This window comes from Rhinolophus ferrumequinum, chromosome 6, assembly GCF_004115265.2.
Source record: "Rhinolophus ferrumequinum isolate MPI-CBG mRhiFer1 chromosome 6, mRhiFer1_v1.p, whole genome shotgun sequence".
NCBI classification, from domain to species: domain Eukaryota; kingdom Metazoa; phylum Chordata; class Mammalia; order Chiroptera; family Rhinolophidae; genus Rhinolophus; species Rhinolophus ferrumequinum.
In genome coordinates this window covers 62,149,572-62,169,273 of record NC_046289.1, presented here as the reverse complement: position 1 = coordinate 62,169,273, position 19,702 = coordinate 62,149,572, and the positions used below count along the sequence as shown (strand labels likewise).

Here is a 19,702-nt window from a genome sequence, read left to right as displayed (position 1 = left end):
TTTAGATTCTAAAAGGTTGTGGATATGTAGACTAAGTGAAACATCACAGAAAAATCCTTTATTATACTACAACAAACTGACAAGTACTCCAGGTATATGGTAGAAGTATCCTTTAAGAACCACTTCTTTTCCGTGATTTTTGTCCCCCACCCAGACCTTAAACACCATCCGAGGGATGGAGTTGAGGGCCTAAGGAAGGCTCCAAGACCTAACTTTATGTCCCTCTTCCTCATTCTTCCTCAGTTTGTTCGCCTGCTTGAAAGTTAGCCCCAAAATCCTGCTGCTCACAGACTTCCCACGGTCAGCTGCTTTCAAGTGTTCACATTCTCTTCTGTCATTCCTCATGCAGTGAGGGTTTTTGTCTTCCCACTTCCTTTGACCTCAAGATCAGGATTAAAACCTAGGGTAGTCTCTGTGCTCCTTTCTTCCTGTGTCCTGGTTTGCTCTGGGGTTCTGGGCTTCTTATATTCCTGTGCCCAGGGCTGAATTGCTTATGTTTCCTTTTGTCTCCCAGGGCAAAGCCAAGTTAAGTCTTCAGTCCCTGTTGGTCTTTCCCTGCCCCCATCTCCATCACGTGAACCAGGAAAGGGCTGGTGCCATACTGTCTGCTGGAATCAGCAGTAGTTCCTGACTTGGGAGTAAACATTCTTGAATTGGGGTGAAGATGTAATGGTAGCTCTAGTAAGTCAGATACTTGCCCAGGGCATTAGCATATATATGGCCACTTTTTCCAATTCAGACATAGTATTGACTTCAGTCTAAAGGGAGGTAACTGTCCATTTGCTGGGCTGGACTGTTCCCCTGAGTCAAGACTATGGGTACAACCTCAAGGGAACCCCAGTTTGTTAAAAGTACCTAGACTGGATATTTGTTATCTGGCAGTACTGATGCGATGGCATTGTCGCCTGAAGACAGGAGGAGGCTTGGGGTCTTGTGTGGGGGACCAACAGAGTGGTGTTAGTAGCAGCCCCAGATAGAGCAGTACACAGGCCCAGCATGAGGCAACCTTGACCCAGAAGGTAGCCCAGCTGCCCTTGGTGAAGGTCTTTTCCAGTTCTGCTCCCTCATAGCTGTGGAACCAAAGTCTGTGGTTAGAGAATGTGCAGGGCCTTACTACTTAGACCTGTCCTACCTTCCCATTAAAGATTATGGTGGACCCATGTCTGTCTCCTGAGAACCCTTGGAACTGGCCTTGATTTGCTGTTTCCCTAAAATAGCTAGGTTTTCAGGAGAGTATCCCAGGCTTACCTCCAACTTACCTGAACCAGTTGGTAAGGGTAACCATGACATAGAGTGATGCAAGGAAGAAGACGAAGTGGAAGGCAGAATAGCTGTAGGAAAGATGCTGGGCTTGTGCTGGAGGAGCTAGAGAGGTCTCACGGTCAGCTGGCCTGGCATCTCCTCCCCTTTGCCCTGAAGAAAGGGAGGGGCTGCTGGGCACAGTTCAGCTGAAATACCTCTTCCTCCTCCCTCCTCCCCCAGTCGCTTTTGTGAAGGCGCTTAAGGACCATGGGTACTGCAGAAATCTATACTTTCTATGGAACCTCACTTGACACTCACCTTCCTCTGGCTCCACTGTTTCAGGGCAACAGAAACAGAGTGATGGCTTCTGTAAAACAAAAGGCAGCATATTTTGGAATGACTTTGAAAGAACTTGAGGGTATTAACATAGGAAACTCCTTCTTTGAAAAGATTAGTCTGGTATAAGTGAAGGCACACCTGGTTTCAAATGCAAGCTCCAGCATATAACTAGCTATGGGAACTTTGGTAAGATGTTTAATCTTCTGTGCCTCGATTTCTCCATTTGTAAAATGGAGCAAATACCTACCTCACAGGGTTGTTGTGAGGGTACATTAAATGAGATGATGTATGTAAAGTATCTAGCACAGTGCCTAGCACATTGTGGGTACTCAATAAAAGCTGTTAGCTAGAATCTGAGCTTTCTGGGTAGCGGTTGGTAGGATGTGTGTGTGTGTTTGTCTGTATGTGAGGAGGGAGGGGCACTGGGGATATTGAGCTCTGCATTCTCACCTGGAACTCATAGCTGTAAACCTTGACGATCCACAAGGGCCCAAATACCTCGGCCAGGTAGGAAGCCTCATTGCTGAGAAAGAAGAATACAGTTCTCAAGCAGGTCCAGTCAAATAGCAGTAGGGCTTGTCTGAGGATACTTTTTGCCAACTGGTCCATACTGGTAACTCAGGAGGGGAATGTACTCCTAGAGCCCCTTTCCCCGAAAGAGATCTTTTCATGTGAGGGCCCTAAAATCTTTGCATATACAAGATCCGATAATTAAGTTCGCGAACTTGTTGTAACAATGTTGCTAACCTTTTTTGATACCAGAAGGATTATTCATTATGAATTTGTACCAACTGGACAGTTAACCAAGTTTACTATTTTGAAGTGCTGAAAGGCTGCATGAAAAAGTTAGATGAAAATGACCTGAACCTTTCGCCAACAATTCATGGCTCTTGCATCATGACAACATACCAGTTCACACTGCATAGTCTGTGAGGGATGTTTTAGCCAGTAAACAAATTATTGGAACACCCTCCCTGCTCACCTGATCTGGCCCCCAATGACTACTTTCTTTACCTGAAGATAAAGGAAATAATGAAACGGAAGACATTTTGATGACATTCAGGACATCAAGGGTAATAGGATGACAGCTCTGATGGCCATTCCAGAAAAAGAGTTCCAAAATTGCTTTGAAGGGTGGACTAGGCACTGGCGCTGGTGCATAGCTTCCCAAGGGGAGTACTTCTAAGGTGACTGTAGTGATATTCAGCAGTGAGGGATGTAGCACTTTTTCTAGGATGAGTTCACGAACTTAATTGTCCGACCTTCGTTTTTTTTAATTCTTGAGTCATTCCCCCTACCCCCTTCATCTCATACAGATCATCTGACAAGTGCTATTCTTAGAAGTTGTTTCTGTTCATAGGGAGCTTTCCTCGTCTTGCTCTCAAGTTGAAATAAACATGGTCCCAGACAATTTGACCATCCCTCTCTCCTTCTGGGCATCCTCCCTTGTCTCACTCTTCCCCATACTTTTATTACGCACCAAGCAAAAAGCACACAAGCATACATGATGCCTGCACTCAGCACTGCCAGAGAAGTATCTGGTGTTTGGGGTTCCATTTTACTCAGGCCAGGCAGGCACAGAGTGTGATTCTGTCCTTGAAGGATTACTGAGAAGGGGCAAAAGAAGAGAAAGGTGGTAAGAACAAAGCTAGGTGTTAGGCAAGAACAAAAACCTTTTAGCATGGGGAGTCCAGGTCCTGTCCTTACCATTCTCTGGAGGACGGCTGGACAGTGCAGAGAAGGTCAGATACATGATATAACAGCTGATGATAGAGGCTTGTAGAAGGCCAGAGCGGGGTTGCTCTGGGGAGAATGGGGATCATTGCTTTAGTCTACAGAGTAGTAATTTCCTCCACTCCTACCCCTACCCACACTTCTGCCTTCCCACCCTTTTGGGGAAGCAGACAATTGACAGATTAGGGACACTAAGGAAATTTGCTATACTAAAGGTCCCCCAAATCTGGAATGTTACAAGGCATGTACCCACTGAGGCGGATGCAAGGAGTGATGGAGAGGAAGGAGAGGAGGCCACAGAAACATAGGTGCAGACTAAGCAGCATCTTGTTGAGCAGGCAGCCAGCTGGGTGTGTGTAGTGGCAGAACAGGAGCACTGCTGCCACAGCCGCCATGCTGTAGAATCCTAGGGTGGCCAGCAGCATGGCTACGAACCAGCGGCAGTCTTGTGCTGCACCTGTCTGCCTAAGGATGGGAAGTGGGCAATGGCGTGGGGCGCCAACTCTTTCTTTGTACCCACTATCAACTACTCCCCCTCCCCAGAAGACTGGTGTGACTACCCATCCCACCTAGCCCCCAGTGTCATCATGTTCCTGAGCTTTTTTGATACTGCTCATTGGGGAGCTATGGGATCACTGACCTGTCATGTCCCTTGCCCACCCCCCCTGGGTCTAGTAATGTCAGACAACCTTCCCAGGAAGAGCCTTTAGGGTTACGTGCTCCTTACCAGTTCTTATTCCAGGAATGGGCAAAGGCTGTGATAAGCACCAACTGCAGCAGGATGAATGTGAAGCCTCCACAGATGCCAATGTAATGCCAGGCTGCAAGTGGGGCACCAGTGGGATAAAGCAGCTGATGATACTATCACTCCTGGTTGTCTTCCTACCCTCTCTTTTTCTTAGAAAATCTATTACCCTACTCCTGCTGATCAGGATGTGAGATGGAAGGTACCTGGGAAGAGATGTTCATCAGGGATGCAGAAGGCAACAGCACAGAGACCTAGTAGGAACAGCAGCTTGAGGAGCCAGAAGCTGGTTAGGAGGGAAAGAAAATCAGGCTCAGAAGAAAAAGCAAAGAGCAAACAGTGCCTATGGAGGAAGTCAAAAGAGAAAGCAAAACTGTAGGAAAGGAGAGAAAAGACATAACTAACTATAGGAAAGTAGGAACAGCCCTTTGTGAGAAGGGCTGGAAACCGCCATCACAGCCTATTCCAAATTTTAATTTTCAGATACCTAAATTACATCTGGACAGTGTTTTACTGTTGACAAAAGTTTTGCATATAATCTATTGTCATCTCCATTTTAGAAACTATAAGTTCAAAGAGGATAAATGTGTGGCTCATGGTCACCCAACAAGTACATCAGAAGCAGGGACTTAAAGCTGGTTTCTGTCTTTTTACAGTGCTCTTACTTCATCTTGGAATTCACTAAGCTTATGTCTACTTCCCTCTCCATCCCCTCCCCACCCAAAAAGTACACACAAACCTATTATGCAGCTGTGCCCGCAGGCTAGTAGGGGAGTGGAGGTGGACTAGCAGCACAGCCTGCAGCAGGTGGAAGGTGGCAGTTCCTGCACATACTCGGTACACAGCCCCAGAGCCACTGAGCACTGGGCAGTGAGAGTGGCCAAACAGATGGGCACACAACCCCGAGGGCATCTGGATCTGGAGAAAGGGCAAGTCATCATGCATAAAGAGGTATCTGCTTCACAAGTATATCCACTCATTTGTTCCTGGCCCGCCATCTGAATCTCGTCAGTGCAACCCGACCCCTTCACACTTACCCCATGTGCTTTGCCCCAGACTCTCTCCACTACTGTCCGTGACAGCAGGAGGCAGCAGATTGCTGAGGCCCCTACATGGAGGAGGATGTAGAACAGGCGGCTGCAAGTGGACTCTCTGAGAGGAGGCCACCTATAATGGCAGCAGCAGGTACAGGGAATAGGCCCACACCAAAACACCTGGGGGTAGAACAGATGCAGGGCAGCAGGGTAGAGGTTTGCAGAGATTAATGCATGTGTGAGGTTAACCCATGAGGCTGAATTCCTAATTTCCCCTTCCCTTATCTCCTTTACTCAGGAATTCTCAGAATGTCTGGTTCCAAGCTATTTAGGATTGCCTTCCACTGACATCAAGTAGAGCTTTCATCATTAAGAGCTTACCTGCAGGCTTGAGAAGACCTTCCTAAAAGCCTAGGTCATATCTGGCCTCTAATCTTTCCCTAGACCTAAATATCTGGTACTGGGAACATGGGAGGAGACGTTTAATGATCAGCAAGCAGTCTGAGAGGCAAAGCAGCAGAAGGGCCTCAGAAGGGGAAGGAAGGCCTATCATTTTTATTGGCTCCCGTGGGTTTTCCTCCCCAGCTTCAGCCACCATTCCCTTCCACTTTTTCAGATAGCTCTTGCTTTAGGGAGCTTTCAAACCCCTGCCCTAGTACCTTCTCACCTGATAGAAGGGAGGATTCACTGTGACACTGCTGACTCCACGTTGTTCAAGGCGGAGGGAGGTACTGGGGCCGGCCATGCCCTTTGCACCCAACATCCTTGTCCCAGAGATTAGGCCTAGGTCCACCCGATGGAAGGTAGATGAGATAGTAGCTCGCTTTTGTCCTTAGCCCATTGGACTGCCGCTGTGCTGGGGCTGGTCACCCAATCTAAGGAAGAGTGAGGACGGACATCAGCAAAACACCGACCTCCAGGATGTGGTAAATGCAAATTTCCTTGTGAAACTACTTTCTCCCCAGGGCCGTTGGGCCACTCAAGCTGTTCTCCCCAGATTAGGCAGCAATTTGCATATGTGGCCTCCTGTGGATTAGCATTCTTAATTGGTTTAGGATTAGACATCATCCTGGTTGAACAGAATTCCTTGGGAGAGTGTGTGTGAGGGGGTGGTGGTGGGAGGGATCTAGGTAAAGAGGAGGGAAGGATGTCGGTTGGGAAAGTGTGGAGTGCTGACAGACTAGGTCTGGGAGAAGGCTTTGAAAAAAACGACACCGAAAAGAAGTCTGACAGGCGCACCGCCTTCTTCACTTGAAGCTTCTAGAACAGGAGCATTAATGAAGGTGTGGCCCAGGGCCAGCCCCACCTCCTCCTTTCCGAGTGGATGTTGCGTGGCATTACCGGAAGTCGTCATGAGGTGGGGTGGGGCCCTGCGGCGGCGCGGTGGAATCGACATGGCGACCGAGGGGGATGTAGAGCTAGAGTTGGAGACTGAGACCAGCGGTCCGGAGCGGCCTCCCGAGAAGCCACGGAAGCATGACAGTGGTGCGGCGGACTTGGAGAGAGTCACCGACTATGCGGAGGAGAAGGAGATCCAGAGTTCCAATCTGGAGACGGTAAGTTAGCCAGGAGTGTGTCTGGTCGGGCTGTACCTGTCCCGAGGCTGTACCTGGAAGCCCCGCTCCTGGACGGAGTCCCGATTCCGATGGCGGGAGACGGCAAGAGGGAAACCGAACCATCACTGGAGCCCGCGACTTGCGAAAAGGAGCTTGCTGGAGATTGAGTTTAAAGTGCGCCTCAGGAGCCTACGATTGAGTTCAACAGGCCTTGATTCCTGATACACTCGACATCCTGAATACACTCTGATCCACTTGTTAATGGCTTTTTAGATTTTTGGAGATTGTGGATAGCAGAGCAGTAACTATATCTGTCCTTCCCATAGGCCATGTCCGTGATTGGAGACAGACGTTCCCGGGAGCAGAAAGCCAAACAGGAGCGGTAAGTATTGTGCAGGCAGCCAGCCCTACCAGACCCTCTCTTTCCCGCAGATACAAATAAAAGCCATCGTTAAGCCTTTGTACCTTGTACCGTTCTTCAACTCTATCGCCAATATTGGCAGATCTAAGGTTTGCAACTTTATGCTTTTGTTGGTGAAGGAAAGGCCTTCTGGCATCACCCACTGCCTGCTGTAAAGACTGGGGGGAAAGGGGAATGTTAGGTGAGAGGGTGAGAGTCACTTTGTGTTCACTCATCAATGTTTACCAAGAGTCATTTATTTGTAAGGCACAACTGGGAATGATCCTTCCTGGGAGTTTATGGAGGTAGAGAATGAGGACTAATGTACATGAATATTTGTAGGGAGAAGGAACTGGCAAAAGTCACCATCAAGAAGGAAGACCTGGAGCTGATAGTGAGTAGTGATGCATAACTAGTATATGGGCAGGGGAGGTTACTTTAATTTGGGTTGTTTTCCTGAAACAACTAGAGGCAGCATGTTTTGGTGGCACATTAATGCCAGGCAGAAGGCTTAGGTAACACCATTGATCCTGTTTCCTGCAGATGACAGAGATGGAGATCTCACGAGCAGCAGCAGAGCGGAGCTTGAGGGAACACATGGGCAACGTGGTAGAGGCTCTTATTGCCCTAACCAACTGATTTGTGCTTTCTCAGATCTACCCACTGGATTAACTTATTCCAATAAAGGCGTCTTTTTTTGTTGTTGTTGCAGTTGTTATCATCACGGATCAAGTGCAGTGTATATTGTATTTTATTGTGGGAAATAAATATACACGTTGGAGTATAACTGAATTTAAGTGACCCCCCCGCCAGCTCCCCAGCCCTTAATGAACCCATGTGAAGGAGAGTATCCTCAGTGTGGGAATATCTCATGTTTGAATGTAGATGCTAGGTAGCAGGCCAGGTTCATTAATCAGACTAGTTCTCATGCAACAGTATTCAAGGTATATTTGGAGTCTCAGCAGTTACCCCATAGCATATGGGTAGCTTATAAATAGCTAAAAGGCCAGTACCTGCCTAGGAGCCACCGTATATAGATGTAAGTCACCAATCCAGTTTCATAAGCCACTTTGAGTTAGAATTTAGGTAGCTAAGGTGGGAACATAGTAAGAACACTATCTGTAAGGTTTTGATTTAGGAAATTGATTTTAATATTTGAATTCTGAACCAAAACACTGATACCTTATATTCCATTTTCTGTCCTGGAGAGATCAATTTTACTTTGAGTTGATCAAAATTGGCCAAATTGCCCTTGCTGACCTTCAGTTTGCTGAACTGTAAAATGATACATACCTGATAGTTGTTGTAAGAATTGATGAGCTGGTGAATGTTAAAAGCTTGGCTTAGTACCTACCTCAGAGCGGACATCAAATGGCAGCTATAAAAACTTTCCCGAAAGAATTTCAAGCTCTTCTTTTCATTTTGGCTCTAGGATAATTCTCAGATTGTATCTCTCTCTAACATACACAAAGACTTATATTCATCTTTATGTTTATTACTTCATAGTAATTATTTCCGCTTGTATTTTTATTCTAGGACTTTGAAGGATAGGATGTATGAGTGATTTTACCAGTGGGGCATTTAAAGGATGTAAAAAAACTTTGGCCTTATTTTTTCATGCAGTTGAGAAGTAGTCTTCCTGCTGATTAAACGTCACTCCTCGTGCTCTGCCTTGTGCAAAGTGGTTATGTAGTAAACATTAAATGGAAAACTCATGAATGTAATTCTAGCATAATGTCACTACATTGCAACTCAGAGAACACTGCCCTCCTTCATAAATGAGCTGGGCAAAGATACTGGTAGGTTCTTGAGAGTTCCCATTTCATGCGTCAACTTTTCTTCTATACACAGCTACAGTTTAGAAAGCAAGGATGACCACATACTGTAGGTGCTCGCTCATGGAATAAACCTGGGTGCCATACGAATACAGCTTGTCTAGTGTCTGAGTTCATTTCTGAGATTAAAGAAGATCAAAATGTGAAACATGATTTGCCAGACAGTTCTCTGCTGACTTTTGGTTAATAGGTCGATACTTGTCAGCTGGCACATTTGATTTCCAGTGTCAAGCTAAAAAGTCTCTTGGTGTGTGATTCTTTTATTTCTTGACATATATACATAAACAGATCAAAAAGTATGTTCACATAGAAAAACTTGACTACAGCCAAAAATGTGAAATAGGTTTCAGTGAGCTTAGATTCCTGTAGGTAGAAGTAAACTGTCCACTTACATGCCCGTATTTCTGACCCAAGCTAAGGGGCTGGAAAAAGAAACTTGGGACAGTCCTCCAAGTGAAATTTGGGAAGCCAGAGCAATGTTGAAATCTAAGATATCTCAGAAATAGTTTTAAGTGGGGAGCCTCTAATCCTACCTGGATAGTGCTTTTCTGTGGGTTTCTCAGCATGAGTCCAAACCTCACAAAGCACCTTCAAAGACTGTGTTGCTCAGTGTCACAAGGGCGCAGTAAGTCCAATAGGCTGGGAACAGGGGCCACGTAAATAATGGTAAAAACAAATCAAGGACCAATGCTGAGATTTTCCCTTGAGTCCCACAGCTGGAAGAAAAAGTTGAACTTTAAGTAGTTTTCCGCTTCTTAGCAGATGGCCGTTCAAATACATCTCGTACCCCAGCTGCCTTTTGTTTAAAGAATTTTGTGTTCTGAGCACTCTCTTGGCCCCATGCTGAGTCAAAGGAGGTGGTGTCTTGATCCACAAGGTGGGTGTATTTGGTACGACCAGAGCGCCCAAAATTCTTGACCTGAGAGAAGGACAGAGGATGAGTTATACTACCAAACATTATGTACCAGCCCTCAATACATTACTTTTCTCTCATGGTAAGGTCCACCATACCTGCATGACTTTGGGAAGAATGGTTTTGTTGAAATGATCCTCCAGGGTTGGTGCGCTGAAATCTCTCTTGTATACTTCTTCATCTTCATCCTGTAGAAAAGACAGTCTTAGCAATATTGTGGTTATATTTCCCACATACTCCAACCATGAATTTATCACACTAAGACAAGGGATACAAAGCAGAAGTATTGAACCTTTTCTTAAAGAGCTTACAAGTACATCTGGTTGAGATGATTCTTTTTTCCTTTGTCTTGTCTTTTTTCTTCCTAAGTGTAGATCGACATTTCCTGAAGGTTGGCTATATTCTTTTTGCACTCATGTTCATTCAGTCCTCTGACTTTAACTCTGTCACAGGCCTTTCAAGTCTGATCCTGAATTTATTGCCCATTATATATCTTACTTTGGATATTCTGTTGGGATTTCAAACTCCATCTAAAGTGAAAATCATTTTCTCAACCTTTTTAAATCAGCCTCTTCCTATTTAACTTTTTCTGTTAATAGGACCAACATTCTCTCAAATAACCTAGATTCAAAATTTGAATAATCTTTGTGCACATTGTTGCCACTTCCTATAAATTCTCATCACCTGGGTTATTACAGTTTTTCCCTGCAATCAATCTTACACACTACCAGGGTGGATTAATGTTTCTAAAATACAACTCTTGTATCTCTACATTGCTCAAAACCTTTTTTTTTTAGTGGTTCTCTAGTAAACAAGCACAATTCTGTAGCAGTCAAGGCCAAATACTGTATAGCCTTCATCTACCTCTCCTTGCCACTTTCCTTTACAGATAATTTCTGCCTCCACTCCTGGTCTCTTCATTTGGAATGTCTGCCTACCACCGAATGTCAGAAAGTCTACACATCAGTCACTTTGTATCATCCTTTTCAATCTACCAAATACAACATCTCCCTTTTCAGAAGTCCCACAGTACTTTTCATTTTCCTTATGTTACAGTATGTATTTGCCTTAGGTCCATTTTTAGATTGTAAGCCTTCTGAGGGTAAGGATTTTATATCCTCTAGCAGTGCTAAACAGTAGTGCCCTTTACACATTAAAAGCTTAAAAGGTTATTAACTATATAAAATAACCATAAAGAATAGTTTCAAATCAGCCTATCAGACTAGAAGATACAGATTATAAACATGTATGCTGAAGGAATTAAAAAGTACTATCTTGGTTAAGGAAAGCTTCATGGAAGAGCTGAGGCCTTTAACCAAACATACTTTTGGAGTATTCTTTTCCCTGAAGCTATATATAGACCCAGTTTAAGGTAGGATAATTAAACAGTTTTTGTGAGATCTATTTTTCTCCTGTTAGAACCTAAGTCCCTCATTTAATCTCAAGCTATTTCAACTTCAGTCTTGTCCAGATGAGAAGACTTGCACCAAAAGACTTTCACACAAACCTTATGTATCTTCTCCAGCCAACAATGCACTGCTTCTTTACGAAGCTTGATTACTGAAGCTGCTGAAATGCTTGAGCAGTGATACTTGATGACTTTGAAGCACTACAAGAAGTAATTCATAACCTCCACCAACTCCAATCTAGAAAACTACATGGATTGGAAAGCTACATAAATAAGCAAATAGGCTGAAAATGATTTTGGAAAGGAATAAGGAACTCTCCACTGAAGTTTTTCTTTTTAAATATTACAGGTATCTGCAGTGAAAGGCAGGAATTTAGCTGCAGTAGGGATACTTAGGGTTTGATACACACTTGGAAAAACTCATATAGATTTTGATACAAACTCCTTTAACACTAGGAAATTATTTAACAAATCACATGCTACTAGAGTTAATAAATGCAGTTAATGCTCCCATTCCTTTTCCTGCTATCTCTGTTAAGGAATTATCACTGGTGCTAATCCAAATAAGTGGATGAATCCTTGTCATTTTATATAGGATTAACAGACTATTTTTGACTTTACTTTGGTCTTTATATGAAAAATAAGATGGTGTTACATATAATGGTTAGATAGTTAACCATTATTTGGTTAGGCTTAGTCACTTTCTGTCAGCTCAGAATGAAGTGAATTTAACTACCACCCAAATAGGAGTTCATGTGAAGCTATTGCACATCTTGGTTTTCGCGCAATCAGAATTTCTCACTGTTATGAAGAATGATATCTAAGTGACGTTGGGGACTTAACTAGTCTAGCATCTATATAGATGACTATTTCAGTTCCTCAATTCTTCTATTACATCATCCTCCTTTTCTGGGAGCTGGGCCCAAAAAAGAACAATTGCTGCTACTTCTAATATCCTGTTACCAAATACTCTGTTAGGTTTATATTTTTCCAAGGCAAAAAGCAAATGAATTTGACCATTTGTAAGTGGAAGTACCATCCCAGAACCAGTTTATTCTTGGGAAGAAAAAAGAATTCAAAGTGTCTGAATTATTCCTACTGCCCACTTTCCCTTTCCCTTTTCACTTCTTACCATGAAGAAGGCACCCCGGTGATAGTACTTCTGTAAGAACTTATATTTGCCCTTAACAGCTTTGTTGGTAATGACTTTGCCATTTGCCCGAAGCTCAGCTCGCCTTTCTTCCTCAGTCAGGTTTCGCATACGTTCAATTTCTGCTTTCTCCTTCTCAAGCCTGTCCAGAGAACAAAACTATTAGTACATTCCAGCTTCAGCAAGACCCAATTATCAGAATATAACAGTCTCATCTCCTTTCAGGCATTATTCACTTTTTAAAAATTCTAGTCATTGCCTGTTAGGAATCAGGAGCTCAATAAATAAAAAGGTAAGGTGGTCTTCATTACATTTTTAACACCAGGTACTGCAAACTCCCAACAGTTGATTCTAGCCTTTTGGAGGTTTAGACTTACTGCTTGATGTTGAAAGGGGAATTAGTAATGTTTTAATTTTGTCCGTGAAGCCCAGGACAAAAACCTAAGAAACTATTGAAAAGTTTTCTATTGATGGTTTCCCTTTGTAATTTGGGATCACTGTTTCATTCCTAGTAATTTTCAGGAATGGTATGTATGGTAGATTATTTAAATGCCACAAATTCTTCCACTCACACTATGCATGCCCCTTTGCAGAAATGATATCCTTGGGAGTCTCAAAAGATCTTGCCAGCTTCCACCTTTGCCCTCTCAGAATGCTGCCCCAAGACTATTATGTAAGAAAGGCAGTCTAGCCTACTGAAGAAAAAGTGAGGCATCCTAGCTGACGGCACCAGTGAAGTCATTTTGGACTTTGTAGCCCAGTTAGTCCTCCAGCTAGATGCAACTGCATAAGAGAGGCCAGGTGAAACCAGCAAAGGTACTGTTTGGCCAACCTCCAAAATTATGAATAATTGTTTTAAGTCACTCAATTTTGGGTTGGGTTGTTATGACAACAATGGATAACTGATAACAGTGAATAACTTGTGTGTGTCTACTAAGAAAGCAAAGGGAATATTAGCTGGCACTATATCATGGAGAAACACTGCCAAAAAGTGTTTCTTTTTCCTGATTTTGTTAACAGTCACATTCCAATTATGGGAAACTCACCCAGTTGCAGGGACCCTAAAGAAAGCTAGAATGGAATTCACAGGAGGTGGTGAGCCTCAGAGCTACCCTACTAGGAACCTGTTCCATTAGCAGTATTATGCTCTAGCACCATCCTATTACTCACGCTTCTCGATCTTCTCTGTCCCTCTTGATTCTCTTTAGCTCCCGAACTTTCCATGCCTCATATTCCTCCTCATCATTTTCATCATCAGTATTGAGTGCATCCAATGCAGCCAGGGACCGCTTATTCTCCTCCAGCTCTTTCTTGGTCTCCTCTTCTACAATCTGGACAGGGAGAACAATTCAACTCTTGGATTTCCGTATTCTCCCAAGACAAACCTCAGTACACTACTCCTTACACTCAGTCCTGACAGCCACTCCCAGTACCTTGAGTGTGTACTTGCGCCTCTCTTCAGCCATGCGTTTTGCCTCCTGCTCCAGCTCCTTCTGTTTTAATGCTTCAGCCTCACGTTCTTGAACTGTTACTCGGTCCTTCCTATAGTAAAGAAGCCCTGTTAATTGCCCAAAGCCCTTAAGAGTGGAGCACTTTGTTCCTCTAAATCAAGTCCCATCCAAATCAGACAAAGCCAAACAATCTGTGGTTCTATTATATGCAAAGAGCCAAAAATGGGAGTCATCCCCCCCACCTCCGGTCTTTAGAGCATCAAAATTTCATTCATCTTTGAGAATTGCCTAAATAGTAAGGAACCTGCTCAACTTCTAACCATGGCAGGATTTCTAGCCATTAAGAAAGAAACAGGAATTTGCTCTTCAAGCTTAATTTTGTGCTTAAAATAAGACCTAGGGCAGATACATTCTCTTTAACTGGAAAATGAATAGGTAGGCTCTCTACTAACACCAAGATATTCCTTAGCAAATACCATGCAGAGCTAGAACACTGGGCAGAAAACTTTCATTTAGTGCTTACATTTCAGAAGAGCAGGAGATAGAAAAGAGGCTTCTGTCTTCAGACCTGGAAAGTAATAACTATGTGGATTCAGGCCTGGTTTGTGAGATACTTACTTTCGAATGAAGACTGGCTTAAGGCGAGGCTCCATCTCATCTTCACTGTCTGTATATTCTTCATACTCAGACTCTGATTCTGACTCCTCCCCAGAACGTCCCTCATCTTCCACCTCCATGACTTCCATCTCTTCATTTTTTCTCTCCTGTGCTCGCTGACGCATCATGCCACGGCGCCGCTCTATTTCCTGTCAAATTGTACGTCCAAGCCGGTCAGCCCAATGGCCTGTGCTCTTAGATACCTTTCTATTTTTCCCCCATCAAGCTCAACAAATTCTGATATGAATAAATGCAACTTAGCACCATTCTATTTTCAATCCTATCCTCAACAAACAGAGAACCCTGGATCAGAGTTCTCATCAGCAGCCATCTTGTACCGCTAGGGCCTCAACAAAGGAGTACAGACCCCAACTTCTTGTACCCAAAAAGAACTTCCCATTTTCCTTTATTATACCTCATCATCAATTTCTTCCTCTTCTTCTTCACTGCTGTCTTCTCGTTCCACACGCCAACCATCTCCTTCTACTTCTGAGTCACTTTCTCCTACCACTTCAGGTTCCACTATTTTTCTATGTCGAGCCAACCTGAAAAACATTATCTACAAGTTTAACACCAATGTCACAAAAAAGAAGCATCAATCACATTTCCTTAGTCATAAAGCATCTGGACATTGTTTGCTTTCATTAACACTGAAATCTTGAGATGGGCAAACTGAGGTGCAGATTAAAGAAACAAACTCAAAGTGTCACAGCAAATAGTCAAGTTGTACCTAAAACATTAAATGCTGAGGCATCTTGGGGTACTGCAGCAAACCGATATGGGTGCACTGGGATATATTTTATAGTTCAAGGTAGTTGTTTCAACATTAGATCACACTGTTTCCTTCCAATGACATCTTATCTTTGTGAAACTAGGTTTTTGGTGGCTGTTGTGATAAAAAGCAAAGTATTGCATGAAAATCAATATGGAACAGGAAATGAGAGTGATCGTGTCACTCTGATTCTAAGGTTTGAGAAGCCGTCAGTGTCCAAGAGGCACACAAATCCCACTAGTGAGTACCTGTGGTTCTGTAAGAATGAAGTAAAAATGTTTTTTGGGTTTTTTTTTAATGTGTATTATATTTTTCAAATGGCTGAGTGTTAGGACATAAATATTTATTAAATTTTTGGATCTACTAAATAAAACAAACACGCCCTACGACCTGTTTGGGCGTAGGGAGTCTGTGAAAAAATTCCTGAGACAATATGAACTATGAAGGTTCAGGACTTCTGGCCTATTCTGTAAGATAATGTCTCAATCAATACTCAACATACAAAATCCTTGTTGGGAGGCTCCCTCTTCTACATGAGACCATTCATCAGGCATTTTTTCCTACTTCATCAGTGTCATTTCCCCTCATTAGCCTTTAGCATAAGTGAGTGGATAAAATCAGTGTCTCAGATTTTATAAAACTACTTTGTGCTGAAAAGAATCCCCTTAATAAACCAATCAATGGTCTGTGTTGTCTATTCCCTTAATGAGTTAATTAGGGCCTTTGCACCAGAGGTAAGCTGCTGTTTACTAGTGGCCACTCACTGGCTATATAACTTTGGTCATGTTATTTTCCTAACCCCTTTGTGCCTCAGTTTCCTCATTTGTAAAATAGGGATAAGAGTACCTACCTCATAAGGTTATTGTGTGGATTACAATTATTAGTAAATATAATGTACTTGGAACAGTGCCTGACACATAATAAGCACTATTCAAGTATTAGCTATTATTATTGTTCTCATTAATTAACCCATAGGGGGTTCACGTCCAGGGAAACATAACCCTAGTCATTACCTCTCTTCCACATCTTCACTAATACGGTTCTGCAAACGCCGCAGTCGAGGGTCGCTAGATGAATCCTCCTCCTGTTCCTCAGGCTCTGCTTCTTGTTCTTTGGCTTTCTTAATGAACTGAAATTCTTCATCCTCCTCATCTGAGGACTCCATAGGGGCATAATCTGGCCTCTTACCCGACACATAACGTTTTACCTTCACTTTCTCCATCGAAATCTCACCTGGGTGAGAAAGATAACTTATTATGTTTCAGTAGCCTTTTCCCCACTTCAACCCTTGGCCTTTGCAGGTAGAGCCCTGTATTCCTGGTAAATAAGTTTAGGCAGGAGAAGAAGAGAGCCATTACCCAACTATCTATATTCATCTAGTGGTATTTTTTTACAAAGGCCAATCTGAGATGGTTACATACTTTATGATTCCAAATACAAGACATTCTGGAAAAGGCAAAACTATGGAGACAGTAAAAAGATCAATAGTTGCCAGGAAGGGGTTGGGAGAGGGGAAGGATGAATAGGCAGAGCATAGAGGATTTTTAGGGCAGTGAAAATACTGTGTAGGACACCACAGTGATGGAAACATGTCATTATATATTTGTCCAAACCCATAGAATGTACAACATCAAGAGTGAATCTTAATATAAAATACGAACTTGGGGTGATTATGCTGTGTCAGTGTAGGTTCATCAATTATAACAAGTGTATCACTCTGTTGAGGGATGTTTACAATGGGGGAGGCTGTGCATGTGTGGGGGCAGGGAGTATCAATTTTACTGTGAACATAAAATTGCTCTACAAAAATAAAGTCTTAATAAAAAAAGAAGGTAAGGTGGGGGTGGGAAGAGTTTTTATATCAGATTGCAAGGCTTATTTAAATTTATAGTAATTAAAACAATATGTCATTGACTTGGGGTACACAGAGAGCAATGGAACAGAATAGAGCAGAGAAACAAACCTATACAGGAACTTGGTATATTAGAGAGTGACATTAAAAAGCAGTGGAGAATGGATGCGCTAGTCAAACAATGGAGTAGTACGGACAACTGTCTAACTGTAAGGTAAATATTAAAGTTAGATCTCTGACACACAAAAAATTCCAGATAGATTAGGATCCAAGTGTAAAAGATGTACCTTAAACATTTACATCCCTACTGGACTGTAAGCTCCTTAACTTAAAGCCTGTCTTGAACAATTGTGTATTCAATCCTATTTAGTATATATATAGTTTCTTAGATGATAGAAAATGTTCGTAATTTGAATATGATCTCAGTGTAGGGACGGGCTTCTTAATATACAAATGGCACAAACCATAAAAGATAAAGTTAATAAATCTGATAATACCAAAACTAAAAACACATGTGTAACAAAAAACTCCATAATTAAAGTTAAAAGACAAGCCAAACAACCAGGGAAATAGATATTACAGATTTGGGATGTATAAAAACAAACCAAACAGAAAATGGGTAAATGACGGAAACAGATTCTTCACAGAAGAGAAAATCCACTGGACAACTACAAAGCATATAAACAAGATGCCTAGTCTCACTAATAATCAGGGAAATACAAATTAAAATAATGAGATATCATTGCACATCCATTAGATTGGGCAAATATTTAAAAATCTTATACAACCAAGTGTGTGGATGAATATATGGGGAAAAAACTCTTACGGCTGTCACAACTCACGTGGAGAGGAACTGGCAATAAATAGCTAAGTTGATGATGAACTTCTAGGAGTCTACCATGGAAAAATTACACAAGTGCGCTGAAGAGACACATTTAAGAATGACAATTGCAGCACTGTTTGTAATAGGAGAAAAAACAACCTAACAACTGACTACTCCTCAGTAGGAAATAAACTGTGGTTTAGTTATACAATGGAATTCATGAACAGTTAAAAATGAATGAATTAGGTTTATATGTATCCAAAGGATACTTCTCAAAAGCCATGTTGAATTAAAAAGAAAAAAGGAAATCTTTTTTTTTGCTGTTAAGACGCCGAGGCAAGGAAGCTGCACAAGGATAGGTCCAGTATATTTAAAAACCAAAACAAGAAAGAACTGATATTTTCCAACATCCTTACAGAAAAAACTCTTGACTATTCTGACTCCCCAAACAGATAATGTGTTCCTAATGTGTTCCTTCTTCCGTCTGCAGTCACTGGAATCCTACCCATCCTTTAAGGATCAACTTAAAATGCCAACTTCTTCAAGAAGCTTTCATTGATTACCCCAATCTGAAATTATTCTTTCTCTGCCCTCCCACAGCGCTTGGTTTATATCACCTATGTGACACGTATTATAGGGGTGAAAGACTACATTTAAAACGTACCTCTTTTATAATGTCTCACATCTATTAGAAGATGAGTTCCTCATGGTTAAGAGCACTGTCTTACTCAACTTTGTATTTAATTTAATAAATACAACTATAGCGCTGGTTGAAAGGGACACAAAGTTTAACAAGACATGGTTCTGGCCTCAAGAAGGTTATCAGTTTATGATGCAGTAGAGGGAGACAGACATGTAAGTAATTATAATAAGTGTTATAAAAGCAACATAAACAGACTGCTATGGATAACAAAAGAGGGATTGTATTCCGCTCAACGCCTTGAAAACAGGCATTCACGGCATATTAGTCTAACGAATTGGTGGACGCCAAGGGAAGAAGGGTGTTTGCTGTAGGTGAGGACAGACAGCCTATAGGAACAAGATGAGATGGAAGATTTTTTTCCCTAGGCAAAGCGATCGGGTGCAAGTTTGATGGGGAAAGTCAATGAAATAGAGGGCAGGGTCTTAAAGGGTCTGCGTGGTAGGGTGTTCGGCCGAGGTAGGTCTGGAGTGTGCTGGAGAAGGAAGAGGTAAGATCCGACTGGAAAACGAATCAGCACAGTACCTTTTTCATTGCGAACCGGGACGGCCCCGGCCGTGGACTGAATGGGCGGTTGTTTCATGAGTGCGCTGGGGACCGACATGTTGATGACAGCGGCGGTAGTACCGAGACTTCGCTGATTATTAACAGTGAACAGCTTACAAAGTCAACGAACAGAGAAGTCCTCTACACCTTGAGCCACTGGATGCGCTGCGCGACTGATAGAAACAACGTTTACGGATGAGGTTAGAAAAACCGGAAGTACGCATCAAGAGGATTGTGGGATTGTGGAGGACTTATGGAGGCGCACCGCTTGAGCGTCGAGTCTGTGACTGCGCATGTTCATAGTCAGCCCTATAATCTTTAGTCTTGCAGTATTTGCACGCGCTTCTGGCGGGAAATTGCTTCCATTGAGCTTTGCCATGAAGATCTTGTGGCAAGGAAAGTCCGAATTAAGGGTTTCGTTTATTAGTTTGGTTTGAAGCCGAGGTAAATGGGATAGTGACGAATAACATACCGCGGAAATAGTCCAGGCTGTTGCAAGCTCAGAATTAGAATTTAATCGGAAAGAAATCCTGTTAGTAGCACCT

The 19,702-nt window shown here is 42.7% G+C and overlaps 3 protein-coding genes across 3 annotated transcripts; 1 reads left to right on the top strand and 2 right to left on the bottom strand.

Annotated features, from left to right (window-relative positions):
- Positions 1-76: 76 nt before the first annotated feature.
- On the bottom strand, positions 77-5,891 carry SERINC4 (serine incorporator 4). Its single transcript, XM_033108842.1, is given in 13 exon segments — positions 77-885; positions 887-1,070; positions 1,260-1,413; positions 1,561-1,609; positions 2,032-2,104; positions 3,062-3,188; positions 3,289-3,384; positions 3,569-3,780; positions 4,043-4,136; positions 4,267-4,346; positions 4,800-4,978; positions 5,098-5,274; positions 5,762-5,891. Coding segments are annotated over 13 exon segments (1,551 nt in total). The 5' UTR covers positions 5,858-5,891; the 3' UTR covers positions 77-855.
- On the top strand, positions 5,888-7,764 carry HYPK (huntingtin interacting protein K). Its single transcript, XM_033108841.1, has 5 exons — positions 5,888-6,020; positions 6,352-6,650; positions 6,977-7,032; positions 7,393-7,444; positions 7,594-7,764. The coding sequence occupies exons 2-5, from the start codon at positions 6,372-6,374 to the stop codon at positions 7,687-7,689; spliced, it is 483 nt and encodes a 160-aa protein (XP_032964732.1). The 5' UTR covers positions 5,888-6,020; positions 6,352-6,371; the 3' UTR covers positions 7,690-7,764.
- Positions 7,765-9,083: 1,319 nt separating this feature from the next.
- MFAP1 (microfibril associated protein 1) lies at positions 9,084-19,373 on the bottom strand. The gene is made up of 9 exons (XM_033108837.1): positions 19,137-19,373; positions 16,250-16,469; positions 14,880-15,009; positions 14,426-14,613; positions 13,790-13,898; positions 13,527-13,687; positions 12,339-12,498; positions 9,897-9,986; positions 9,084-9,804 (listed from the first exon to the last, which is right to left on the bottom strand). The coding sequence occupies exons 1-9, from the start codon at positions 19,213-19,215 to the stop codon at positions 9,622-9,624; spliced, it is 1,320 nt and encodes a 439-aa protein (XP_032964728.1). The 5' UTR covers positions 19,216-19,373; the 3' UTR covers positions 9,084-9,621.
- Positions 19,374-19,702: the final 329 nt, after the last annotated feature.

Excerpts from the sequence above, each read along its gene's own strand:
- HYPK (XM_033108841.1), top strand. The coding sequence starts at position 6,372 with ATGAAGGTGTGGCCCAGGGCCAGCCCCACCTCCTCCTTTCCGAGTGGA. Across the intron at positions 7,033-7,392 it reads CAGAAAGCCAAACAGGAGCG|GGAGAAGGAACTGGCAAAAG; the intron begins GTAAGTATTGTG and ends GAATATTTGTAG. Across the intron at positions 7,445-7,593 it reads AGGAAGACCTGGAGCTGATA|ATGACAGAGATGGAGATCTC; the intron begins GTGAGTAGTGAT and ends TGTTTCCTGCAG.
- MFAP1 (XM_033108837.1), bottom strand. The coding sequence starts at position 19,215 with ATGTCGGTCCCCAGCGCACTCATGAAACAACCGCCCATTCAGTCCACG. Across the intron at positions 12,499-13,526 it reads GACAGAGAAGATCGAGAAGC|GCTTGAGAAGGAGAAAGCAG; the intron begins GTGAGTAATAGG and ends TTCTCTGGACAG. Across the intron at positions 9,805-9,896 it reads TTCTTCCCAAAGTCATGCAG|GTCAAGAATTTTGGGCGCTC; the intron begins GTATGGTGGACC and ends TCCTTCTCTCAG.